The sequence below is a fragment of the Syngnathus floridae genome, chromosome 5, assembly GCF_059516105.1.
Source record: "Syngnathus floridae isolate MCC-2025c chromosome 5, RoL_Sflo_1.0, whole genome shotgun sequence".
NCBI classification, from domain to species: domain Eukaryota; kingdom Metazoa; phylum Chordata; class Actinopteri; order Syngnathiformes; family Syngnathidae; genus Syngnathus; species Syngnathus floridae.
The window spans coordinates 1,840,642-1,863,650 of record NC_142417.1 but is presented as its reverse complement, the minus strand read 5'-3'; the positions used below and the strand labels follow the sequence as shown (position 1 = coordinate 1,863,650).

The 23,009-nt window shown below is 43.4% G+C and overlaps 1 protein-coding gene across 3 annotated transcripts in view; it reads left to right on the top strand.

Annotated features, from left to right (window-relative positions):
- Positions 1–23,009, top strand: part of LOC148397377 (uncharacterized) — a 208,038-nt gene that overhangs the window by 181,317 nt on the left and 3,712 nt on the right. For all 3 annotated transcript variants that reach the window (XM_088377374.1, XM_088377375.1, XM_088377373.1), the window contains one exon: positions 19,721–19,983. In XM_088377374.1, the coding sequence (XP_088233500.1) occupies positions 19,721–19,954 (234 nt within the window). In that variant the 3' untranslated portion in view covers positions 19,955–19,983. The remainder of the gene's footprint in view (positions 1–19,720; positions 19,984–23,009) is intronic.

The window sequence follows — 23,009 nt, the reverse complement described above, 5'->3', positions numbered from 1 at the left end:
GATGAGCCTTTTTTCAAAATTGTGTTTTTCCATCCTGATGTTTGACTTTACTAAACTCCACTCTCTAAATTGATCCAGAGAGCGTAAAAAAGAGCTTGCCTTACAAATCTTCCTTGGCACCATGTGCTCATAACCTCATCCCGTCAACCTCCAAGGTTAAAGATCTTTGCAGCGGGGCTGTCTGAGTTCCAGACACGGGCGTGGTAACTCATACTAATCAGGTGGGACGGTCTCCACTTTTCCAAAGTGATGAGTCAGACCTGACACGGGAGTCGACCTCCTATCCCCCAACCTCAGCTTCACCCGGCGACTGGACTCACCACCTCATGTGTCACCCTCGCATCACCCGACGTTTATAGCCGTGGCTCCCCGTCCACTCCGGGCCATTTCCGCTCTCCTCCCTATTCAACAAATATGTTCTTTGGAGCCTTTCCCGGAATAGCCTGGCATGTGCCCATGCCCAATCTGCTCAGTGTGTTGACACACATCCAGAGGACAGCAAGGGGGCAGTGAAGGTGTCGCCGTCTCCACCCTGCGTACACTTTTACTGGAGCAGCTAACCCCTTGAGGGGGGGGAGGTTTATCTCGTGCACTCTTGTGTGTAACAAGGCATTCATGTTTGGACAGGGTTTATTCTCAGCGGAGAGACAGCTCAAAGCGAGTCCTCGCCTAAAAATATCAAGTCTTGGTCTCTTTGATGGGAACTGTGACTCTGCCTCCAACTGCTGCGAAGTTATGAACAAGTGATGAGAGGCTGGCTGAGGGAGCGAAATGAGAGGGAGAGAGGAGATTGAGAGGGGTGAGACGGGGGTGAGAGCCAAAGAGGGTGAGGCTGGAACTGGGCAAGAGTCATTGTGGAACTGTGCTGACAGACAGAGAGGGGGGGGGGGGGATATTTCGACTCAAAAATAGCAGCAATAATAATACTTTGTCAGGTAGTTACCATATTATGTTCCCTAAAGTCTAATCATCCTCGCTTCATCTTTTCATCTTGTGTATTCTTTCTAATTTTAAGTGAAGCTATTTGCTTTCTTTTGGCCATTGATAAAAGCTACATTAGAGCAGAGTGACTTTGATGCAGGGGAAGAGGAACCTTTGGCAATGATCTACGCTGAGACAGCCAGTATGCCAGTCAGCCAGGTTTTCATTAGATGAATGCTATGTGGGACGTGAGCCAAGAAAGATTGGCGCCAACAATCAACCAAAATAGTTTGAGCAAGGTGCTCTCTGTTTCAATCCAATGTCTTCAGACAACATGTTGGAAATGTCTAATATGTTAACTGCTCATTAACATGCATGTCGATAGCTTTGCACATGGAATGATGATGAAAATGTACACCGCGTCTAATATTTGGATTTCATACAGTAATCTATGTTGAGGAATAATTCTGTTGGTGTGCTTTGTATTCATACGCGGCATGGAAAATCCAGCGCTGATTGTTTTAAATTCTGTGTGTGAAACTACGCGTGTGACAGAAAGCTGATATCTATCTTGGCGTTAAGCTGATTAGGGTGAACTGTGGCCAGGTTCATTTGCATACGTTCCTTATCTCATTAGATGCCTATCTGCCGCTGTCACCGTGCACGGCCTCAGCTGGGGCGCCTTGGTACCTCGCTCACATACACACATGCCAGCCCTCGAGTCCCATGGCAAAAAACAATGCTAATGTGCAAGACCAGCCGAGAAGTGCGGCCTCTTCATCGCTTCTTGTCACCAGCACTTGCTGTCACGTCTTCACGTCTTCTTCTATAGGCCGTCCATGTCCCTGGTCCCTTATCAAGGTCATTAACTCTTATCTCACACCCACATCGTCGCAGTCATCACATTTGCCATTAGTTTCTCTTTGAGGTCAACAAAACTTGACTGGCAAGCCAATTTGGTAGTAAAGTTGTTGATAAATTTGTGATCGTCTCGTTGGACAATCAATATATACATGAAATGCAAAAGATGTCTAGTCTTTTCTACCTGTATTAGCAATTTTTTAAAAAATCAGTTTAATGAGTCAGTAGTGAATCGAACTGCAAACAGCCAATCAGAGTGATCCAATCAATGGCGTGGTGGCCATCGGGAAAAGTCCCAAATGGCTGGTCAGTTTCTGGGCCAGTCAAAAAGATGTGGCGGGGAAGCCTGGGAAAGTCCGTTAGACCCCAGGAAGATTACGTACATGGAAAAGAGGGTGGGCGTATTATCGATTTGTGTTTTGTGCCATCAGTCCTGAAACCTTTCTGACAAAGCAAATGCAGTTTGATATTTCACTTATATGAGCCTTTTAAGATACTGTGTGAATCCTTCAGTTAATAGTGATGGCTAAAAATGGATCCCAAATTGCTGCTTTATTTACAATCTCTCTCTCTCTTTCTGAGAATAGCATTAGCGCTTGTTTTATGAGCTCTGTCAATTCGGCCATAGCCATGAACTAACCAATATGTCGTCATTTATGCACCTTGCTCGGTTGTCAACAGCGAGTCGACCCTCACTCAGCGCTGTGTCAGCACATCTCATTGTGCGCATTTTTATTGCCAAGCCACAACAGCAGCCATTGCCATATTTTGCATGAGCGGCCACGCGGCGTTATGGCTGATTTGTTTATTCGCCGGCGGATAAAAAAAAAAAACAATTAGGAGAATTTTGCTCCGGACAGCATATCATTCGGCATCACAGCAAGTCACGAGAAAACGTCTCGATTTTGACAAAAGAAAGTCGCATAGTTTTCCTCTTTTTTTTTTTTTGTAGTGTTACATGTACCCCCTCAGCGATGAAAGCAGTACATGTACACGCCTGCGGGTTAACTGTTAGTTAGAGTTAGTGGAGAGAAAGAGAGCTGCAGAGACAGCCCCTCACATCTTTGTTCATCTTCAAGAGGCTAATGCTTTATTTATAACACTGCCCCCCCCCTCAACCCAACTCAACCACCCACCCCCAGGTGCACACCTCGGGTCCCCCGCACAGTCCTTCCTCTTCCCCTAAGGTATGGCGGCGCCTCTGCATCGCAGCACGCTACCTAGCACACCTTCACACGCCTTTCCTTTCAACATCCCACTCGTGTGGCTCCATGAGAGGAGGAAGTTGAGGAGAGAGATACAAAGACGCGTACGCAATGTGCAGACTGCAGCGCTTTCACAGGCATGGTCTCCCAAGTCTTCCTGTAGGTTCTCTGGTGTGTTGGAGAGAATGTGGCAAATCCCTCATCATCCAGCCCGGCTCACTCTCAACTAGCTCGACAAACGGCACAGAGCGGGAAGAGATGGAGATAAAGAAAAGTGCGGGAAGACTAAGGCGATGGAGAATCATGGAAGGGGGGGGGGGGACAAAGGATTTTAGTGCGATGGTGGTGGGGGTGAACGGCGAGCTTGAAGAACGCATGGCAAAGGCTGAAAAAAAAAATCTGCGACTTTGGAAACTTGGAGCCGCTCGGGCCCTTCTTCTGGCTCCAACCTGCATTTCTGGGTCACTGGAGACATTTAAACTGCACTTATAATTAACAGCTATTTTTAAACAGGGAGGGAGAAGTGGAGCGGTGGCGAGGTACAAAAGCATTAAAATTGCCCCAGATTCGCTATTGAATGGGACACATCAAGGCAATATGCTGGCAGATCAAAGAGAGCGAGGAGAAAGGAGACAGGCCTGATCAGTAGGGATAAATTGTTTCCTTTATAATAGCGTAAGAATAGACCTCTTTGCAGCTAAAACAATTTAATAAGCGCATTCATTACCTCCCTCCCTCCTTCCCTCCGTCCGTCCATCCGGCCTGTCCTTCTTTCCATCTGCCGCCGCACAACCACCTTTGCCATCTCTTTGTCTCCCCCTCCTCTTTTATTTGTCTTTTCTTTCTTCCTATTGAGTCTTCCACATTGGCTGCCGTGCTGCAGGCCCCCACAATGAAGATGTGCAATGTGTGACACTCTTGGAATGAGTGGCCTAATAGAAGGGGAAGCGGTTATCACAGCGCTCCCGCAGGACCAGCCTCTGTGTGCCTGACGCTAATTATGGCGCATGCAAATGAATGCGCAGCATTAAAGTCAGGAGGAGCCTGACTGCTTGACTCGGATTGTGCCAGGCTGCTTGCTGCGTTCCTGCACGTGGCTTGGAGCCCACTTGGAGCATGAACTTATATGTACTGTAGCTTAAAAGTCGGATTTTCTTTTTTACCTTTTCATACCTGCACCAAGTCTCCTCTTGTGCAGCATGAAATAGGAATGAGGCAATAACGTAATAATATTTCTACCATATGCACACATACAGACTCATGACTATGAGCAGAGACGATCTCGCGGGAGGTTTCCTATAAATATATCCTCCTCACGTTCAAGAGCAAATCCTCCAAGAGAGGGTCTTTATTAAAACCATTTTGTCTTCGCTTTACGTCCTTTGTATTCTTCTGTGCACATTTTGATTCATCGTATTGCTTATCAGCAGATGCTGAGGGTGCTAAGAGCACCTGTTTTATTTTGTTTCTTCTTTGTATGAATCCGGCAGTGCACATTTGTGTGTGTGAGCGTGTGTGTGCGTGTCATCTATATGTTGGCCATCTTATCTCCCCATTAGCCTCTTGTGCCCTGACCAGTATTCCCTTTCTCCCCTCCCTGCTTTCTCTAATGGGTAATTTAGCCATGCTGGCCTGACATCTAGCCTATTCCTTGTTTAGTTGCCATGGCTACGCAGGATTGCTCCCTTGCTCCCCTGGCCTTCCTGTGGATGCTATAGATGTCTCAACTATTAGATGGCAGAATTGCTAAACGCAGAGTATGTTCACGCACAGTGCTGACAGCTCGCACAATTTAAGTATATTTGCAATAAATATACAGTAAATGGAGCTCAGCAGACTGGAATGTCTCACTAAGTAAATATAAAGGCATTTATTATTGTATGTTCCGAATGGATCATGTTGTGCTATTGATTTGTGTTTTAATGTCAATACATTCTTTGGGCAATATAAAAGAGGAGGATATCGTTCACCTCTTCTCTAAAGCTGCTGAATAATTTAGTTTATACTCTCTTAGCACAATACGACAAGGAGCAGCCGACTGCCACCTACTGTTGTGGATGTGCGATTACATGTTAGTCTCATTAGCAAACAAAAAACATGAAAAGTACTAGGGACATTTGTGATTAATAAATACAATTTTTTTTACCCACCTAGTCAATGATTCAATATATTGAATAACCAAAACAAAAAAGAAGCCCACACAAGAATTGCTTTCTATCCTCTTGCATATTTGACAGAGCTCCATAGTTTTACAAAAGGCCTTGGAGGTCAAAACAAACAAATGCGCATGGAGTTTGGCAGAAGGTCTTGTTTCCTTTCATGCCGCAGTTATCAGAAACAAAGTAAAGTGGGAGCCAGAGAACAAGGCTAGAGCACGCTCGGAGAAGAGCGAGCGAGCGAGCGAGGGAAGGAGAATATGTTAAAGGAGTGTGAAGCCCTTGAGTTGAAACTGTGCCTGGCTTGGCCTACAGAGAGCATATGACAGTAACGTTGGTTTCTTTTGTGGCGCTCGCAGTTCTTTTGCCTTACGTAACCCCTCCCCGTTGTGCCTTTTCAACCATTTGGGAAAAACCCTAAGTGTGCACTTAAAAAGTTAATGCTTTTATGTATTTGGAAGTAGGGGAAGAGAGGGGGCGCATCACAGACCACACATAAAGGAGCTCGCTCTGACGGCTTTTTCTGGATATCGACAATTACGCTGTTCTTTAAGTGAGCTTTAACGCCATTCAGCAGAGCTTTGGGAGAGCTACAGAGACACGCCGAGAAACTTTAGCATCGGAGGAGTAAAAGCAAGCAGTGCAAACTTACTTTTCACCCCTCCCCCTCATTTCAGGCTCCCCTTAAAGTGCCTCTTGATCCCCCTTCCTCCTTCTCGGGCGAGGTTAAAGCACACCTTCCCTCTAAAGGGCTCCGGGGTCACGCATCTGCATGTGAAATGTGAACCCGCTGACATTCCAGGGCAGCCCTTAAACCCTGCGGTCCTTTTGTTCGCCCGTGTGCCACTGTCAGGGCCAACGAACCAAGCTAAGGGACTTGATAGAGAAGCACAAGGTGAAGGATGGCCGTGTTGGCGACAGCCGTCCCGTCACCGGTGAAAATTTAGAAAAGGTCAAATAAAAGCGTGGCAATTGTCACGTTGGGCCAAATGGCGGATACGGTTGTTGTATATAGCTTTTTTTTTTTGATAGAACTCGGTTCTCAGCCACATCAGAGTGTGGGCATAGGCGCTCTTTTAAAACAGGCAGCGTACAGCGGTGCTATGGCAGCACTTGAGGTCCTTTCAGCTGGTGAATGACATTCAGAGGCACAAAGGGCAGCTATTCAGCAGCCAGTGATGGACTTTGCGCTCGCCTTTATGTCCTCTGTGGCGGGCAGGCGGAGAGAAAGTTGTGGGGGAGACATGAATCAGAAAACGGTCAGAATTTCTTTTGAGAAGTAACAACAAGTGTTAATTCAATTGATCGATGTCACGACGGACATTAGTGAGGATCTTTATATGACAGTTTTCAACGGTTGAAAGGGGAAAAGAACGAGGCATTTTGGCCGATAATTTAATGCGGTCATTTTGTTTAGGGAGGGTGTTCATGTCAAGCGCTACACATTCAAATAATGCATTCATAAAAATGCATGTTTTGGATTTGGGCTGCAACAACGATAAAAGATAAGTCGATTCAAGGTCGGTTCGATTTTGAAGTGTAACGATTTGGTTTGATTCAGATTCGATTCAAAATGATACGGCTCTCTTGCTACATTTAAGCAAGAACAACGGCGAGGTCATCCAATAAATCGTCAACATTTGTCTTCAATTATCAAATCTTTCCCCATGTTCATCAGAATGTAACTTTTTTTTTAAGCATCCCTGAAATAGCATTATAATCCCAGTACACAAACTTCTTGTTTTGCCCCAAGGTCTTTACATGTTGCCAAACCTCCTTACCTGCTTAGCAGACATTGAAATATCACCCGGCACCAATTTTGCTTCCATCTTGTAAGTGGGACCTTCCACTCCCGTCACACATTCCTTCCCCCGCAAAAGTGTGTTCATTTCGGGTTACTACATTAGCGCTGTCCATCCATCCATTCTGCTTTTCCAAACACATCCATCCCAGTCCTAGTTAAAACACTGGGGGATCGCCTTCCCTCGTAGCCCCCCCCTCCGCCCGCCTACACCAAAGTCCTTTATGATGTCCATAAAATGGAAGAGTGCAGCTTTACTTGAACTAATAATATTGGAGCTTACAGGGCCGTGATTGATGGTCTTTAAAGTCGCCCTGATCGCTCTCATCTTTCTTCAGATTTTTATCACTGACTTGTTTGCAGTCATGTGCAATCACAAGCACCGGGAGAGGTAACAAGTGCTTGATGTATGATGCTTGGGCCTCTTTTGTCAGATGTGGATTTCCTTTCCCCCTCCCTTCACTTTTTAGTCCGATCCTTGTTTGTGTCACTTCTCTTAAATTGTTTTTTACACTTTTAGTGGACTGTTGTTTTTTCTCAAATGTTGGGAATGTCTCCGCTTGGGGGATGGCCCAAGAGGTAAGACAAACCCTCTCCACTTTTGGCCCTTCCAGTACTGCGTCAGATTCCAGTTTTCTTTTCATATCATCACAGCAGTCTCTTGCGCTCACACATAAATATCCACAGCCGTTTCTTGAGGAGTTGGAGAAGATCTATTTTTCCAGAATCAAGATTAAAAGGTTTTTGCGGGGGATCTGTGTGCGTCCCCTCCCTCCGAGCACTTAATATCCCTCATGGCGTGCCAAGAAAGCACATCTTTTTAAATTCTATAAATCAACTTTATGGGATCTGCTCTTTGTCCATTTTAACTCCTTTTCTTCACATGGCCAATTCTCCTCGTGGAATTCGCTGTCGTTTTGGTGCATGGCCCTTTTCAATGCAAATAGCCAGAAGTCTACTCCTGTGCGTGCATGTGTGTTGGCTCTGCACTGTCTCTCCTCTGTTAGATGTAAAGGATCCCACCTGTCACAGAGGATTGTTCTGGCCTTTCATTTTCCACGTTCTCTAAAGAGCCGCATCATTACACAGGCCTCAGACAGAGCCCAGACGGTGTAAAACGCCGGGCCACCCCAATCCCTCCGCTCCCCTGCTCTCGATTCTTTTTCCTCCTGTTTATCCGCGGGGTCGAGATTTCTTTTACAACGCGACCGTGAGGAAGATATCTTGCCGGGACGGTAAAAGGAACATTTAGGTGAAGGTTAGCAATGAAAAGTGTTGTAGTTACTTATTATGGGCTTTGAAACGGCCGCCGTTTGTTGTCGAGTTTGACCGTCGGGATTGTTAATAGTCTCTCCGGCGGCTTTATAACAACTCCGAGTTCGTTTCAGCCTCATCTGCTTACCTTAAATCCCCATTTCCTCCCTCTCTTCCTCTTCCCGTGCTCCTTTGCCCCCCTTTCTAAGCACCTTTCTCTTCATCTCTCCCATCCTCCCAAGCTCCTCTGTCTCAGAGCTCTCCTGATGATTGATTGTTTCTCCGTGCAGTCTGACAGGATGTAGCACACGGCGAGCCCCAGGGGCCCCCGAGCAGACTGCGCCACCTGATTAAGACTCTCCCTGTAATCAGCTGCACGGTGCCACGCTGAAAACCACTCTAGTCAACATTTGAAAAAAGAAATAAATAGCAAATGTCCCACGTCGTGAAAGATAACACTTTGTTTGGAGCTGAAGCGGAACTTGGACGACTGGGCCGTCTTGAACTTTCTTTTCTCAGCCTTCCTCTCTCTGGGGCTTGAAGGCTTGTCGGCCTTCTTGTATCAGTCGTCGTAGAATAAGGTAGAAAAGCAAAAGGTCATAAACGTAATAAAGTTCTTCACTACCTTACCCACATACACCGAGGCAACTCTATTATGGCCGGTAATAGTGTTACAGATAGAAATCTCATTGTTTCACCGACCATTGAGACGAAAAGACGGTCGGTCGGCCGGCGCTGTATCACATGATTGAGGTGAGAAGGAATTTGAATGATGTCACGAGCGTGCACCACAGCCAGAACAAATAAGGTAGCGATGTCGCAGCAAAAGGTGAAGGGAGGAATCTTTTAAACTCCCATGTGCCACCAATCAGATTACAATGTAAAAAGAAAAATGTGTCTGGCATTTATCGCCGTCGTCGTGGGTTATTGAATAAAGCGATGTTACACATGCCATAAAGCTAACACAAATAAAAAGTTTTGAATGTCAGCTATGTGACAAGCAGGTCAGCTGTCTGCTTGAAGTTATGTCACAGCCGAGACCTGAAAAGACGTTTAAAGGATTCGAGCTTTAAATACGATAATGAGGACAACAAGGACAAAATCACATGTTGTATGGAGAAGGACATCAAAAAAGTGTTCAGTTTGATTATACGGTTAAATGAGAAGGTAAAAGTGTTATTTGTCTTATTGTCAGTGATGAGTGAGTGTGCAATCCAGACGCATACACTTGGGACCATAAACACATTTGTTAAACGAGTGCTTGCAAGCACGATAAATTCACCAGACACTTCATTAGGTACATTTGCACTGATAAAATCAAGTGGAAGAGCTTTATCAAAAGTTTTTGCTTTTACAAAGACCCCTTTTAAGCTTGAAATGGCACTGTAGGAAAGATGTTACTTGAAAAATGGTCTATTTATTTTATTTATCATTTTTAACATCCTCTTATAAAGCCAATAAATATAATATAATAATAAAAAATGTACTTTCTGAAATATATATTTAGTCTTCCAATTTTTTTTAGCTAGATTTCAAATACAAAAGCTTAGTTTGAGCCTCATCAAACCCGGGCTTGTTCCAAATTAACAATATCAAGTCCAAATCTCTTGCAAATGTTTAAATTAGCAATATTATATTTTAGACGCTTGGCCCTAAAAAAGGGAGGGGAGGGGTTGAAAGTATTTTCCTGTTTGTGTTTTCCAAGCATTGGAAAGATCATGCATGAACGCTTTTGTAAGTTTATGCACACTCACGCCCTTGGATGTGCGTGTACATTGTCGCACCATCTTAGCCTGTGGGTGTATTCAGTATTTCACTCGGCCCTCATTTATATCTGTCAGTGTTTTGCCGTCGCTTTCCTGCTGATGCCATCAGTACACACGTCATGACTGATGACAGTCGTTGCCACAGTCTGATGCTCTGTTGCTTAATGTCTTTATTGTTTATTAATTAACTGCAGGACATATATGCTGAGAGACACCTATTGATTCCACTGCTGCATTAATTGATTTTGTGCTTCACTAATCATATTGTTTTTGCAAGATCATTACTGAGCCGCTGCTTTGTGGCGCTAATAAACGGCTGTTACTGTTTGCTAGCGCAATTTATTTGGAAATTTGAATGTGCACGGATGCAATTACTAACCTGAAATGTTGACTGAATAAATACATGGAGGATTAATACTTGACAGCATAGCATAGCTATATATTGGCAACTGTGCTCCTTGTGAGCAGAATAAGGTTGGACAGTTTCCATCTATGATGTAATCTTTGATGCTTTTGTAGAAAAAGAAAAACTCTTTTGACTCAAACATTTCTTTTTGTGAATGACAAGCAGCAAAAGTAATGTGGAAAATAACCAGGGAAATTGTTTTCATGTAAGATAACCAGAGCAGAGGTTCATATTTAATTGGGTTGTTTGTTTTACCAAAACCAAATACTATTTATTTACATCCACTAGATACTGCATATTAATTTAATAAAATAAATAGATAAAAATATATTCATTTATTTACTTACAGTAGATACCGTATATTAATTAAATAAAATATAAATGTATTAATAAAATATATTAGTTTTGACTAAACTTGATCACCTTTACATTAAATTTTTTCAAGGCTTATGATGACGACTCCCCTTCTCGTTTTGCCTTTGAGTATAAAGACATGGTTTGAAATTGTTTTCATGTTTTCTCCATGTGATGGTTATTGATGAAATCCAAAATACATAAATCCCAACAAAGAAATACTCCTACTTTTCCTCAAGCAGGCATGGATAGAATAGCCCACAAATGTACACAAGCGTGCGGTTATTTTTTTAAACAATAAAACTCAAGTCAAAGTAAACTTGTCAGAGGAGAGAAACATTTCAGAAAGAGTGTCCTCTGACATCAAACAACAAAAGAGCATTATAGCATCATTGGAACAGATTCCCATGTTTTGTCTATCTGGCTGCCAGAAGTTCCCCAGTGAGCCTGACTGGAGGTTACAGTGTAACCAAAGCGTCTGTCTCCTGCTCACCACCCAGATCCGTCGGTTCAGCTCCACTAGGCCCAGTTGTCTTGCATTCACACTGACGACTCTCTGGGAAAGGTCTGTCTGGGGTTCAAGTACATTAAAGTCATCCGCTCGACTCCCACTGAGCCTCCACGCAGATGGCTCCAGATGCAGATGGCGCAGCGTGGAGCAGCACCTGACAGCGCCCCTTCACACACACACACATACACACAGCGGGATCACATCAGCAAGCATAAACACAAATACTACACAAACTTACAAGTTGGACCTCAGGTATGGACAGCACAGCTCACTTCCATAAATGCATGTAAACACTGATGGGACGGCATATTAGTGACATTCATCCACATCCAGCACACTCCCAGCAGGAGCATATGCTGCAGAGCATCTGCAGAGCTTCACTCACTGCGGCACGCATTTGGAAACAAGCAACACGCAGATTCACGTGTAAACCAACACATATTGCGCTCACTTGCAAACATATGCCCGAGCGGGCCGACATGCATGTGAGCTCCATGTGGGAAAGCCCTTTATCTCTGCAGGGAGTAAAACAATTGGAAGAAAGTGTGCTGTTCGATTTCCGAGGCTTCGCCATAATGGTTTGAGTAATGATATTTTTTTTGTTTTTTTTTTTTAAATGGCTGAAGGTATATGACAGCACATAGCATGCAATGAGACTTGGCAGTGATTACTAGACCAACAATTCTATTTTAAAATATATATATAAGTTGTGATAGAACATTTTTTTGTTGAAATTAACAGTGATTTTTTTTTAAATGAACATTGAAAAATGAAAACATTACATCCACTGTCCCTTTAATTTTTGCCAATTCATGGGGAAAAACAGAAAATAATAGAAATGCTCACAACCAATGTCTTTGTTTACCTTTTTCGCTGCACATTATTAATAGAGCCAATGATGAAAGACTTAATTGAAACAACAAGAACAATCAATTATTCAGTCGGTTAAAAGATTTTTCTTAATTTGTTTTCAACTAAAAAACTGAATTAGGGAAATTAAAATGAACGCATTTAAGTCGAAATTCACTTTGTAAAGGTTGGAATTGTGGACATGTGACTTTAGGCGAGGTATTATTTAACAAAAGACCTTTACGGGAAGGTTGACCTTAGCACATGACTGATGTGACCTCTTAGATTGTCATCATCTGGGAAGACATCAGCCTCAACCTTTTTCGGTGGATTAGCCTGCCAGCTCGCAGGTGTGTTTGCGCATCCCTCGCTCAGTAAATGTGTGCGCAAGCATGTGTTGCTTGTTTAAGTGGACATTTGTGTGTGGGGAGGCGGAGGCGGCATCCAGCAACAGTTTGCCTCACGTGTCTTTGCGAGGGTGGCTTCTCGGAGATTAAAAGATAAAATGTGTGCATGGGCGCGCGCGGCCGCCGAAGCTACGTACGGCTCGATGCGGAATCGAGATTGATGGAGACTTGCCTTGAGGAGGATACTCTGTTATTTCCTTGTAATTAAAACCCACCTCATAAAGATTATTGACTCTCTCACCACACAAACCAGCATGCTCCCTGGCATGGCAGGCTTTGCATAAGAAGAAAAAAAAAGACAGATAAAGAAAAATAGCATATTAGGCAGCCCATATTTCCTAATTTATGCGTAACATTTAGATGTGGTGAAGTTATTGTAATGTGCTATAAAACCTGAATGAGAAATTTGTAATCCACTTTGGAAAATTGCTTACGATATTGCGTTAACATTCCCTGAAAGAGCTTTGAAGGAGCGTGTGCCAGGTTTATTGTACACTATAATTTAAAGGTCCTCAATGTAGGTCCTAAATAAAAATTTATTAGTGGAAGGCATAAATAGGCGCGCTGAGATGAGTGATGGCATGCTTGAGTTTTTGTTGATAACGTAGATTACATAGCGCGGGCGTGTGCGTGTGCATGTGTGTGTCTCATGGGAGAAGAGCATTAAGTCCCTCTTTTAAAGCAAACCAAGCTGACGGTGTAATTCTCTGTTCCATTTCACCGCCTCTATTCAAGGTCAGTGTTTCTACTCCGATTGGGAAGAAATCACAAGTTATAAAGATCAGGAATGAGAATCCCTGTAGGGCTTCAACTCTGCTATTTCTACTGTACAAGTAATTGTGTGGCTTGTAGAAGTAGAGCGACAATCAACCTGGGGACACTGATGAGGCGAGGAGGTAACATGACACGAATGGCCTGTGGCAAGATGACATAGAGTGTGTGTGTGGGTGGGAGAATATTTGTTCATATTGTCAGCAAGTGGAAAGCTTCTCTGGGGTCAAATCCCCTTGGGTCTACTGCTCCGTGAGAAACCTGGTCACAAAAGGATTTGGATTCCGCAGCTTGTCCAAAATGTCTGGCAGCAAGGTACATGCGTGACATACAACAGTCAAGTGGAAATGCTTCAAGTCCATTTCCACACTGCAGGAAGCTTTTGCGGGGGAGAAGAACACAAAGCGGCATTGAGTGTTCCGAACCGTAGAAGAGTAAAACTATGTTGTATTCCCTGGACAAACGGGAAAATATTTGCTTTCGAGAGCCATGCGAGGAGTCAAAAATTGAATTTTCCCATCAAAACTATGTTTCCGGTTAGAAGCATTGAGTATCTACTGTGTGATATAAAAAGATATTTTCATGATGATGAAAAAGCGAAGCGGGGAGAGTCTCTGTTGTTTAAGTTTGTTGCGTGTTTTACATGCTGGATGACTTTTGCTTAGTCTGAATTGTTTTTGTGAGTTTAAAAACTGTTGCAAGTGCTGTCAGTATACAAGTAAGGTATGATTATTAACCATGTTAAAAATAGGCACTTTGCCACTTAAATAATTTCTTAATTCTTGCACCAAAGTTGACACGAGCTGCCATCCACGGCTTCACAACTTTTCTGATATTCTCCACAGCCCCCGTGATCCTTTTAGGAGCGTGCATCACTCGCTACTGCATCAGCACCAAATGCGGCTCTGCCTTTTGGCTAATCAGGCTGATTGGAGGTGTCCTTTGGCTCACCTGGGGGCTTCCAATCCTATTAGGCCAACCGTCCTGAGCCGAACGCACCCAGCAGCCGCTCGTGTTTGATCACTGGTGCTTAGAGCCCACACTTGTCCTCTTATGTTGCTGTTAAGGCAGGAGGGAGGGGAACGGTAGGGTGGAGTTTAGTTTGGGAGCTGGGGGTTCAAATGTGATCTCCTTAACTCTCCAGGGGGGCAGAGGGTAGTTCCGTGCCCCACCTCCTTTCGCTGACACCCGACTGGAAACTTTTGATATCAGCTGAAAGGCGTAACGTTGCGAGTTGTTTCCGAGGAATGGAGGGAAGGCGATACTGTGGCGAGGAGAGAAATAGGCATTCTGTCAGCCATGTTGGAGACCTATCCAACCATTTATCCATTCATCCTATAATTATCGACCGATTTTTCAATTCATCCTACCTATCCTTCATCTGCATCATCCTATCCATCTCCTGTCCATCCCACATCACCGCACCATCAGTGCTCATCTCTTTCCCAAATTCCCCGCCCTGTCCTCCACTCATCACATTCTCTTTACCTTCTCCCTCATGGCTATTATTTTATTTAGCCCATCACACCACCAGTCTCTGTTGTGGCTGCCCCTCCCTCCCTCCCTCTCACCCCAACCTCCTCCTCCTCTTTCATCTGGCCAAGAGTGTCCAGGAAGAGCCATGCATTTCCAAAGTGGACTGGATGGGAAATCGAAGCCGGGCTTCTGTGTTTATCAAGCCCTAGCTCCGTCACCTTACTCCTACTTCTGTCTGGAGGCTCCGACAAATTGGTGACAGCAGCAACAAGAGTGGGAGCACCTGTGCTCCTTTTTTGGGGGGGGGGTGCACACATTCGCACAATACACACATATACAGCATAGCACCTTGGCCCTGTTTAGTTTTATTACAGGTGTCAGGTGAGGAGGTGGAGGTAGGACTGCTGTCTAAAGTCACCCCTCAAACCTTCCCGCCCAACACACACACAGGCACCATCATTTCCACCATGCCGACACCTTGGCTAACAAGACCTGTGAACCGCAGTGACAGAGCTCCGAGGCTTGTCACAGTTCCAGTCATTTAATGCCAATATGTTGGACTCAGCTTCTACCCAAAAAGGGTTCTATATGCACACAGACAAAAATGGTGCCACTGAACATTAGCCTCTGCAAGACTACTTTTCCTTCAAGTTAATTATTTTAGTATAATATGCATTTCCAAAAATGATTGGAATAATTTCTGTGAAATATCTGCCGTGCTATTTTTAGTGTACTAGAACGTATCGCGTTCTCCTGAATATAAGCCGCTACTTTTTGCACAAGGTTTGAACCCTGCAGTTTATAGTCCAGTGTGGCTTCTATTGTATGATTTGTGCTTATTCTCTCATATATTAAAATTAAACATTTAAACACCTGCGATTTATAGTCCAGTGCGGCTTATATATGAACAAATTTTCCCCGAATTTTAGCTGCTGCGGCTTATAGTCCAGAAATTACTGTAGTTTGTACAAATCGCTAGCAAGCACTGCACAGAAAACCTTGAGCTCAAATACTTTTTTTTTTTTAACCAGTGCAGTCATGTACAAGTACAATCCAGCGCTGACTCGAGTGAGAGCCCGAAACAACCTTTCTTCCTTGGAAATGAACTGCGCAAACAACGTCTGCCTATTGTGCCTAAGCGCTTACAATGATGCCATTTAAGAGCGTATTGATCCGCCAGCGCGGGGTCAATCACTGGATCAATGTTGTGTGTGTCGTTCAGCTCGAGGGCTGGTTGACTGTGTGAGTGAATGGATTGATGAATGGCTGGATGGATTGACAGAGAGACGGAGGAGTCCAAGGTTGGATTTGTGGACGATGGGGAAGGAAAATCAGTGTCGGGTCTATACAAACATGAACTTGTGAGGTGCTGAAGGTCTCAATCATCTGGACTTTTTTGTGTGTAAAATGTTCTACCCTTGAAACGGATGTTTGGAGTTTGCCTCAGGAAGCACAAAGTCAATATTCTATGTCATAAAACAATCTATGGCTTATTGAGCCAGCTTTCACTACAGAATGCAGAGCACATTTATCAAGGTTATCATTTTCACCTCAAAATATTGGTTAAATTGGCTTGGAGTAAATGGACGGAAACACGATGGTGCGGTGGTAATGGACGGTACACTGAATAAAAATTTAAAAGCAACACTTGTTTTGGCTGAACCCAGAGATAATAAAAAAAAAAGCCCAATTTCCTCAAATTGCGTTCACAAATCTGTTTCAATGTACTGGCTATGTTGTAATTAAACATACCTCATTTCAATATGGAGTCAAACAGTTAACCATAACTTGTTTTCTTTCTAAACTTTGAATTCCTATTCACCATTGTTTTAGACCTTGTTTTGAAGCACGCCTTGCTGAATTCTGACTTCTCTCCCGATTTCCTGAGCTTTCAAGATATATTAATTTAAAGGGAATATTTATAGTACCATGTTGACCTTTCATACCATGGAAACATTAATAGAGTGATAAAATCCAAACATCTTTGTCATTAGCAGACCCCACTGGGTATATTCTCCTTATTTGTTTATGCCAGACTTGATTGACCTAGTTACCCAGCTCTTGGCAATGCAACACTAAAGTATAACACAATGCAAGTGAAGAGAGGTGTCGAGCCTTTATTATTCCGCCTTATGAGACATGCGAGTAAACACGCACGCCTGCGCATGAAGCGGTGATCATCGGGGGAACGGCTGAGGTCATGCCTCGCGACGACGGGAGTACGGGGAAGGAGCTCATTTGATATTCTGTGAGAGATGTCAATTGTGCCCTCAGTGTATTTCTATGGAAAAATTGTAAATAGAGCCTTTGTAAATAGCTCCTCACTCTGCCAATCACCCTGTCTGCTCGCTGCACCGCGGCATTAAAAATTGATCCGTAGCCACGCTAGGGTGAAATGCTAACATTGCTGCCAAATGACTGATTAAAAAGGAAAACCTTTAATCTTTGCTTAAAAGTGTCTTCTGCCTTGGCATGCCTTTCCCCCTGTGCTCCTCGATCTTCCAAGGCTGTGAGAGAGGGGGGTCGCGGTTGGAGGGGAAACAGGGTCATGCTTCATGTAGAGTCAGCGATGTACAGTGATATGGCTCCAGAGGTGAGGGATTTAACTAAGAGCAGATTTCGGATGCAACACGCTCCGCTCTCTTTGGAATTTAACCCCAAGCCAAAAGGTTAAAAGCGCGTTTGAGCGTCCCGTCAGAGGCAAATGTGTTGGCAGCGCCGCTAATGGTGCACAAAAAAATTACCATGCAAGGAATAGCTGGATCGTGTTGACAATGCGGCATGAAATACACTTTGCTATGCCTCACATTTGCTCAAGAACTGTCTCTGAATGCTCTATTCCCTCACAAAAATACTCGCATTCCACTATTATGAGTGCCCTTTTTACTGCGTGGAAAAATTTCCCCTTGAGGGATGGGAATTAACTCCTATGCCGATATCTCTTTTTCCAAGTACTGTACATTACGATACGAAAGATTCAAAATAATCACATTTTCTATCGGTTGGTTGGTCTTTCTTTAGTCCTGTAGAGGTATGATTCAGATTTAGTTTGAGAGATAGGTAAAGATCTTCCCAATTCATATTAGTGACCATCCATGCATAAATAACACCAAACATAGAAAAAGAAAAAAGTCAACTTTCCTTCGATATGTGCCATCTGCGGGCTTTGCTTCACCCATTGCATGAGAAGAAGCGACAGTTGTGGAACGCCAACTTGCAGCTGCTTCACCATACTCTGAGCATCTGACAGTTCCTGGCCAAAAATAACATCATCATGCTAGAGCATGACTTGTCTCATTTAATTTTTTCCTCTTTCCCCAAACTCGAGGTCCATCAAGGACCCGTTTCAAAAATGTGAATGATATAAAGATGGCCATGCTAGCCCTGGAACTTTTCTGACACTCCAGTCTAACCTTTAATGCATCAAAGTGTTGCTGATGTTCTCTTCAAGGACCTCTAAACTGCAGTGCTCACCCAAGCTCCCGCCCCCCTCGTCTCTCTGTCATTCAGGTGTTTACTGTCATTTATACTCAGGGTTTTGTATAATCCTCTCACCACACCTGAGTGCTCCCCTCTTCAGTGTCACTGGATTTACGCTCTCCGCCCGTCTCCTTCTGTCTCGCTTCGCCTCTGCTCCACTGCGCATCCTTTTTTTTTTCTCCTTTCTCATTCTTATGCACACGTTGTCATTTTCTTATGTAAATAACCACGAATAAAAAAAAAAAAGGACACTTAACAGACATTTAAAATTTTACACACGCCGCTCCCCGCGTATGTTTTCAGTCATCCTCATCAGCGGGCTCGTCTGCGGCGCGAGTGTTTGCCTGTAGCTGTAAATTAGAGGTTGTGATTTAACTCATTGAGACAAAAGAGAAAGACAAGGAAGCATTAATAAAACAAATGATTTGGAGAAGGTGAAGAACAAGTGAGGGGATGAGTGGAGGGGAGGAGAGGGAGGAGCAAAGGCAGAAATGGGCCAGTCTGTATTTCTGTTCTACTTTCACACGGCGGCGGCGGCAGCGGCTTTATTACCAAGTCTGTTTCCAGAACAGCTCGAGCATGCATGCTTATTGATTGAGATGGTGCTCGTGCACGAATATGCAAATTCATGTGCGCGATGATAACATTATTTGTGTGTTCCAGAGACAGTGCTTAAATTATTTACGCCCAAAGCCCGCTAATGAGTATCAAGATTTTTTAAATGGGGTCAATTATTGCTACGCCATTCCGTGAACTTTTTTTCTTTTGTGTCAAGTCTGTACTGTTGCCGCTTCAATTTTTGGATGCTCCACCGACGCACAAAATTCGGTGTTCTTTCGAAAACAAACTGATGTCAGTGCTTCTCCCTCATTGACATTATTCATATGTTCTGTAAGAAAGCTGATGAGTCACAAACGGGGGGAGGAGAAAAAAAAAAACTTCGACACTCACATTGCCGACAGCTGCTATTAGAGTTAAGCTCCTTAATAAGACCAATTAGAATTTTACTGTGCAGTAATGAAGGCATCTTAAATAGCAGTATTTCTTCAACACCCCACTTAGCGAGATTCTACTAAATAGATAACTTCTCAAACTGTGACACTTAAAAGAAACGGGAATCACCCTTCCCCTCTCGTCTTTTTAAAAGTGATTGTGTGCACCTAGAGGCAGTATTCAATCACTTTGATAGGATTAAATAAGCAGCAATCTATGAACTATTTGGCAGGCTTAAGGTATGACTTCACTACGCCGCCACAAGAAGATTTGAGGAGCTCAAAGTAACACGAGAAGACATAATAGCCCAAATCCGGCCACAGTCGGTTTTGCAGATCAAGATTATTTACAGTATCATCGTAAAGATATCCCAGTGAGATTGTTAGAATGTTCGCTAGTATAGTATGTGACTGTTTTCATCTAAATCCAGAAAATTCAACTGAGCTATGAAGTCTGCTGTCATGTTGATTTATTCATTCTCTCCGTACTGTATGTCTTTGTCTCTTCAGGAAAAATCTGGAAGCTATAACCCAAATTTGTCCCAAGTTGTCATGAGTCCCATGCTCCGATGCAAACGGAGACCTCCTGGGAGACGTGCGGGTTCTGCAGATGGGAACGTGTCCTCTTGTCACGGTCCACGTCTGAGATTACGGCCCGGTTTGAAATTTCCAGTTTATAGCATCGTGATTCCAATTGGACTTTGTTTTGCCAGCTCTACCTCAAGCTCCGCCCATTTCACGTAACTCATTCTTGCTACGGCTCAAAGAAATCGGTGAGTCTGTTTTAGTTGAATTTTCGAACATTGTCAAAACATAACGAAGGGCACTTATTGTGGAGAGCTGACTTTTTTTTTTTTTTACAAAAACCTTTCCCCCCGTGGGCAATCATTGATCCACTGTGGCGAGGACAACCTCTTCTAACAAAGAAAAAAAAAAACCTGAACAGAACCAGATTCAGCGTGGGCAGCCATCCAGTAGTGAATCTGGAAAAAATATCATCTTTTAACTTTGAAGCTTCACAGTATGTCAAATTGCATGTGCGACTTGAAATCGAGATATACGTTCCAAAAAAAAAAAAAAAAAAAAAACAGCGCCGCCAATACAGAAGCAACTCTCAGATGATGTGCTAATTGGGCTCAAAATGAGGACAGTCACACCATAAAACACTCCAGCCCACTTCCCGCTGATGTGGCAAATGCTTATGACCACCGTCCCAGTCATCACTCATGACCTTTGACCTCATCCCAAAGCCGGCGAGTGTTAAACTGACCACACTCCAGATGACTGATTTCGTCCCGCGCTGATGACAACATAACGCTTCCAGTATGTTGTTTATTAAAAACATAAGCAAGGCGGCCCAATCCCAGACCCCCTCCAGATCTTGGCCCGTTGTAAGACATTTCACGGTGGAGTGCTTTCAAGGCTACGCATCTCCGTGGCAGGAATCACATGTTCATGCTACTACAGCTCTGCTCACTGTCAGGAAATTGATTTGTTTCAGGGATAAGACTCAATGTGATGAGGATGTTGGATCATTACAAAAAAAAGAAAAAATCCTTGGAATTGTGCAGCATTGAAAATGAAGTTTTCATTAGGGTTGCTCGACTCAGACTGATGTCTTTTTTTAATTATGTTCATTAAAACCGTCTCTCAATTCATTTAATTTTACCTATGTAGGTGTATATAATTTGTCTCTGATAGTCTTTTATCTGAGCATGCACTCCATATTCTGCTCAAAGCTGAATATGACGGAGAATGAACATTGTATGGTTCCCACAAGTGCCATTTTACAAATAGTTTATTGTTGTTCAAAGTCTTAAATCTGTCGCTTTATTAACTTTAGTGCAACAAAGAAGTTTGTCATATCTTCCAACTTGTTCTTCACAAGTCTGTTGTCAGTTTTATTCACTCGTTTGATGAATCATTCAATCATTTACAATTTTTCAATTAGAAAAAAATGTCCTCTGTTTCCCCACAGTTTGGGGGAAAATAATATATATATAAATATATATAATATAATATATAATATAAATATATATATATAGTATATAGTATATATATATTTTTTGTGTGTTTTTTTCCTCAAAATGCATTTCAGTGGGCATCATTTATACGCGCATTTCTGCTATACTCAATCTATTGATGTTGTCAGGTTACAAATTTTATGAAGTCAAATGGTTTATTCTTTGTGAACGATTACAATAAGCGCTCTAGCTGGTCCGAGTTGTCAAGAGTACATAATTCTGAGGCAATTTCCCTCATTGTCTCCCAGTTTGTTTTGGTGTGTGCGAGTCAGTATAGGTTGCAGCCTCCTTGCCAATCGATTCAAGGTGAGAACTGTCGATTAAACACCCTGAGCTGTGCTCTAAACTTAACCTCGGGGTGATTCCAACCAACCCCTTGCGCGCACACACACACTTACCTGTCATCCATCAATACCTCCACGGCGGCAGCCCCTATTGATCCCCCTCCCTCCCTCTCTCCCTCCAGCCGACATTTTTCACCCCCTACCGTACAACATGAGGCCCAAGCCGATGTTCATGCAGGTTTAATTTCTGACAGATGTACAATAAAGTCCGAGTTATTATTTAACTCTTCCGGCCGCGGTGCTTTGATTTAGCACCCCGGGATGCGGGATGAGTTACAGCTGACGCGCACAGTCTGCCTGGGCTGCAACGGTAGGCAAGCCGCTTCATAACTCAGCTGCCAAATGTGTAGTTAGTCAATCACTTGATCTGTAATCACAAATGCTGCCAGAAATTACATGAGTGATGAGCTGTAATAAAAGCACTTACTTTTCCTGCTCTGTCTCTTAAGTGTTATTGGCAGACCCCTCTCTCCCAGGAGGCCGCGGCTGTGAGACAAAATCCCGATATAAACTGCCTCATTGGTCTCTCTCTCTCTCCCGTTCGTACGCTCTGCTCTACTGTACATGTGAGTGACTGCACGAGAGTCAAATGCAATTTTTTTTTTTTTGACATTCTTCTCTCCATTGTGGGATTGCTTTGCTTCGGGACAAATGATCCTCACCGGAGTAGAGACAAGCCATCCACGCCTCAATCATTTATAATCTGTAATGTCTGCAGAGGTGCAAGAAAATACAATTGAGTGAGGATGATGATCTTTACACACACGCTGCACTTGTAATTGGCCGTTAAAATGGATGGCTATTTGTAAATCGGACAACTTTTTCAAATTTATGTTTCCCGCTAAATTCACAATAAATGTACGCTTGGTTGTTTTCCTTATCGATCGCTTCGGATATTAAGCACTTTTATTTGAGGTTGGGTTGATTATTTTGGCTGAAACTGGTCACAATTTTGAAGCGGAACTGAATTTAATGGAACATTTTTAGAAAGCATTGATGGCTGAGTGGGTAGAACCTGTGACATTGGGCATCTGGGCTCAGATTCTGGTACTCAGCCCGCCCACAGGAAGGATTGGCTTGCGTCAGGATGTGGAAGACCTGTGCCAAAAATATGTCAGCGACTTTCTCTGACAGGCAAAAGTTGCTTTTTCCTCTTCAAAATCTTGACCCGACATGCTGGGTCCAATTCTCCGCCACGAAAACCTCCCACCTCCACCCACAAAGCCTTTGGCGTGCCATTTTTATTGATACGGATCTCTGTAATAATTACACATTCTTGCTATTGATCAAGCCTATTGATGAAATCATATTTTATTGGATAGGTCTGATGATTTGATGTATGGCAGCATAAATCTCCCCTCGCAAGCAGCTGTGTTGGAACTCCGACCGCAAAGTGATTGATACCCTCCGCTGATAAACACGCACAAGCAC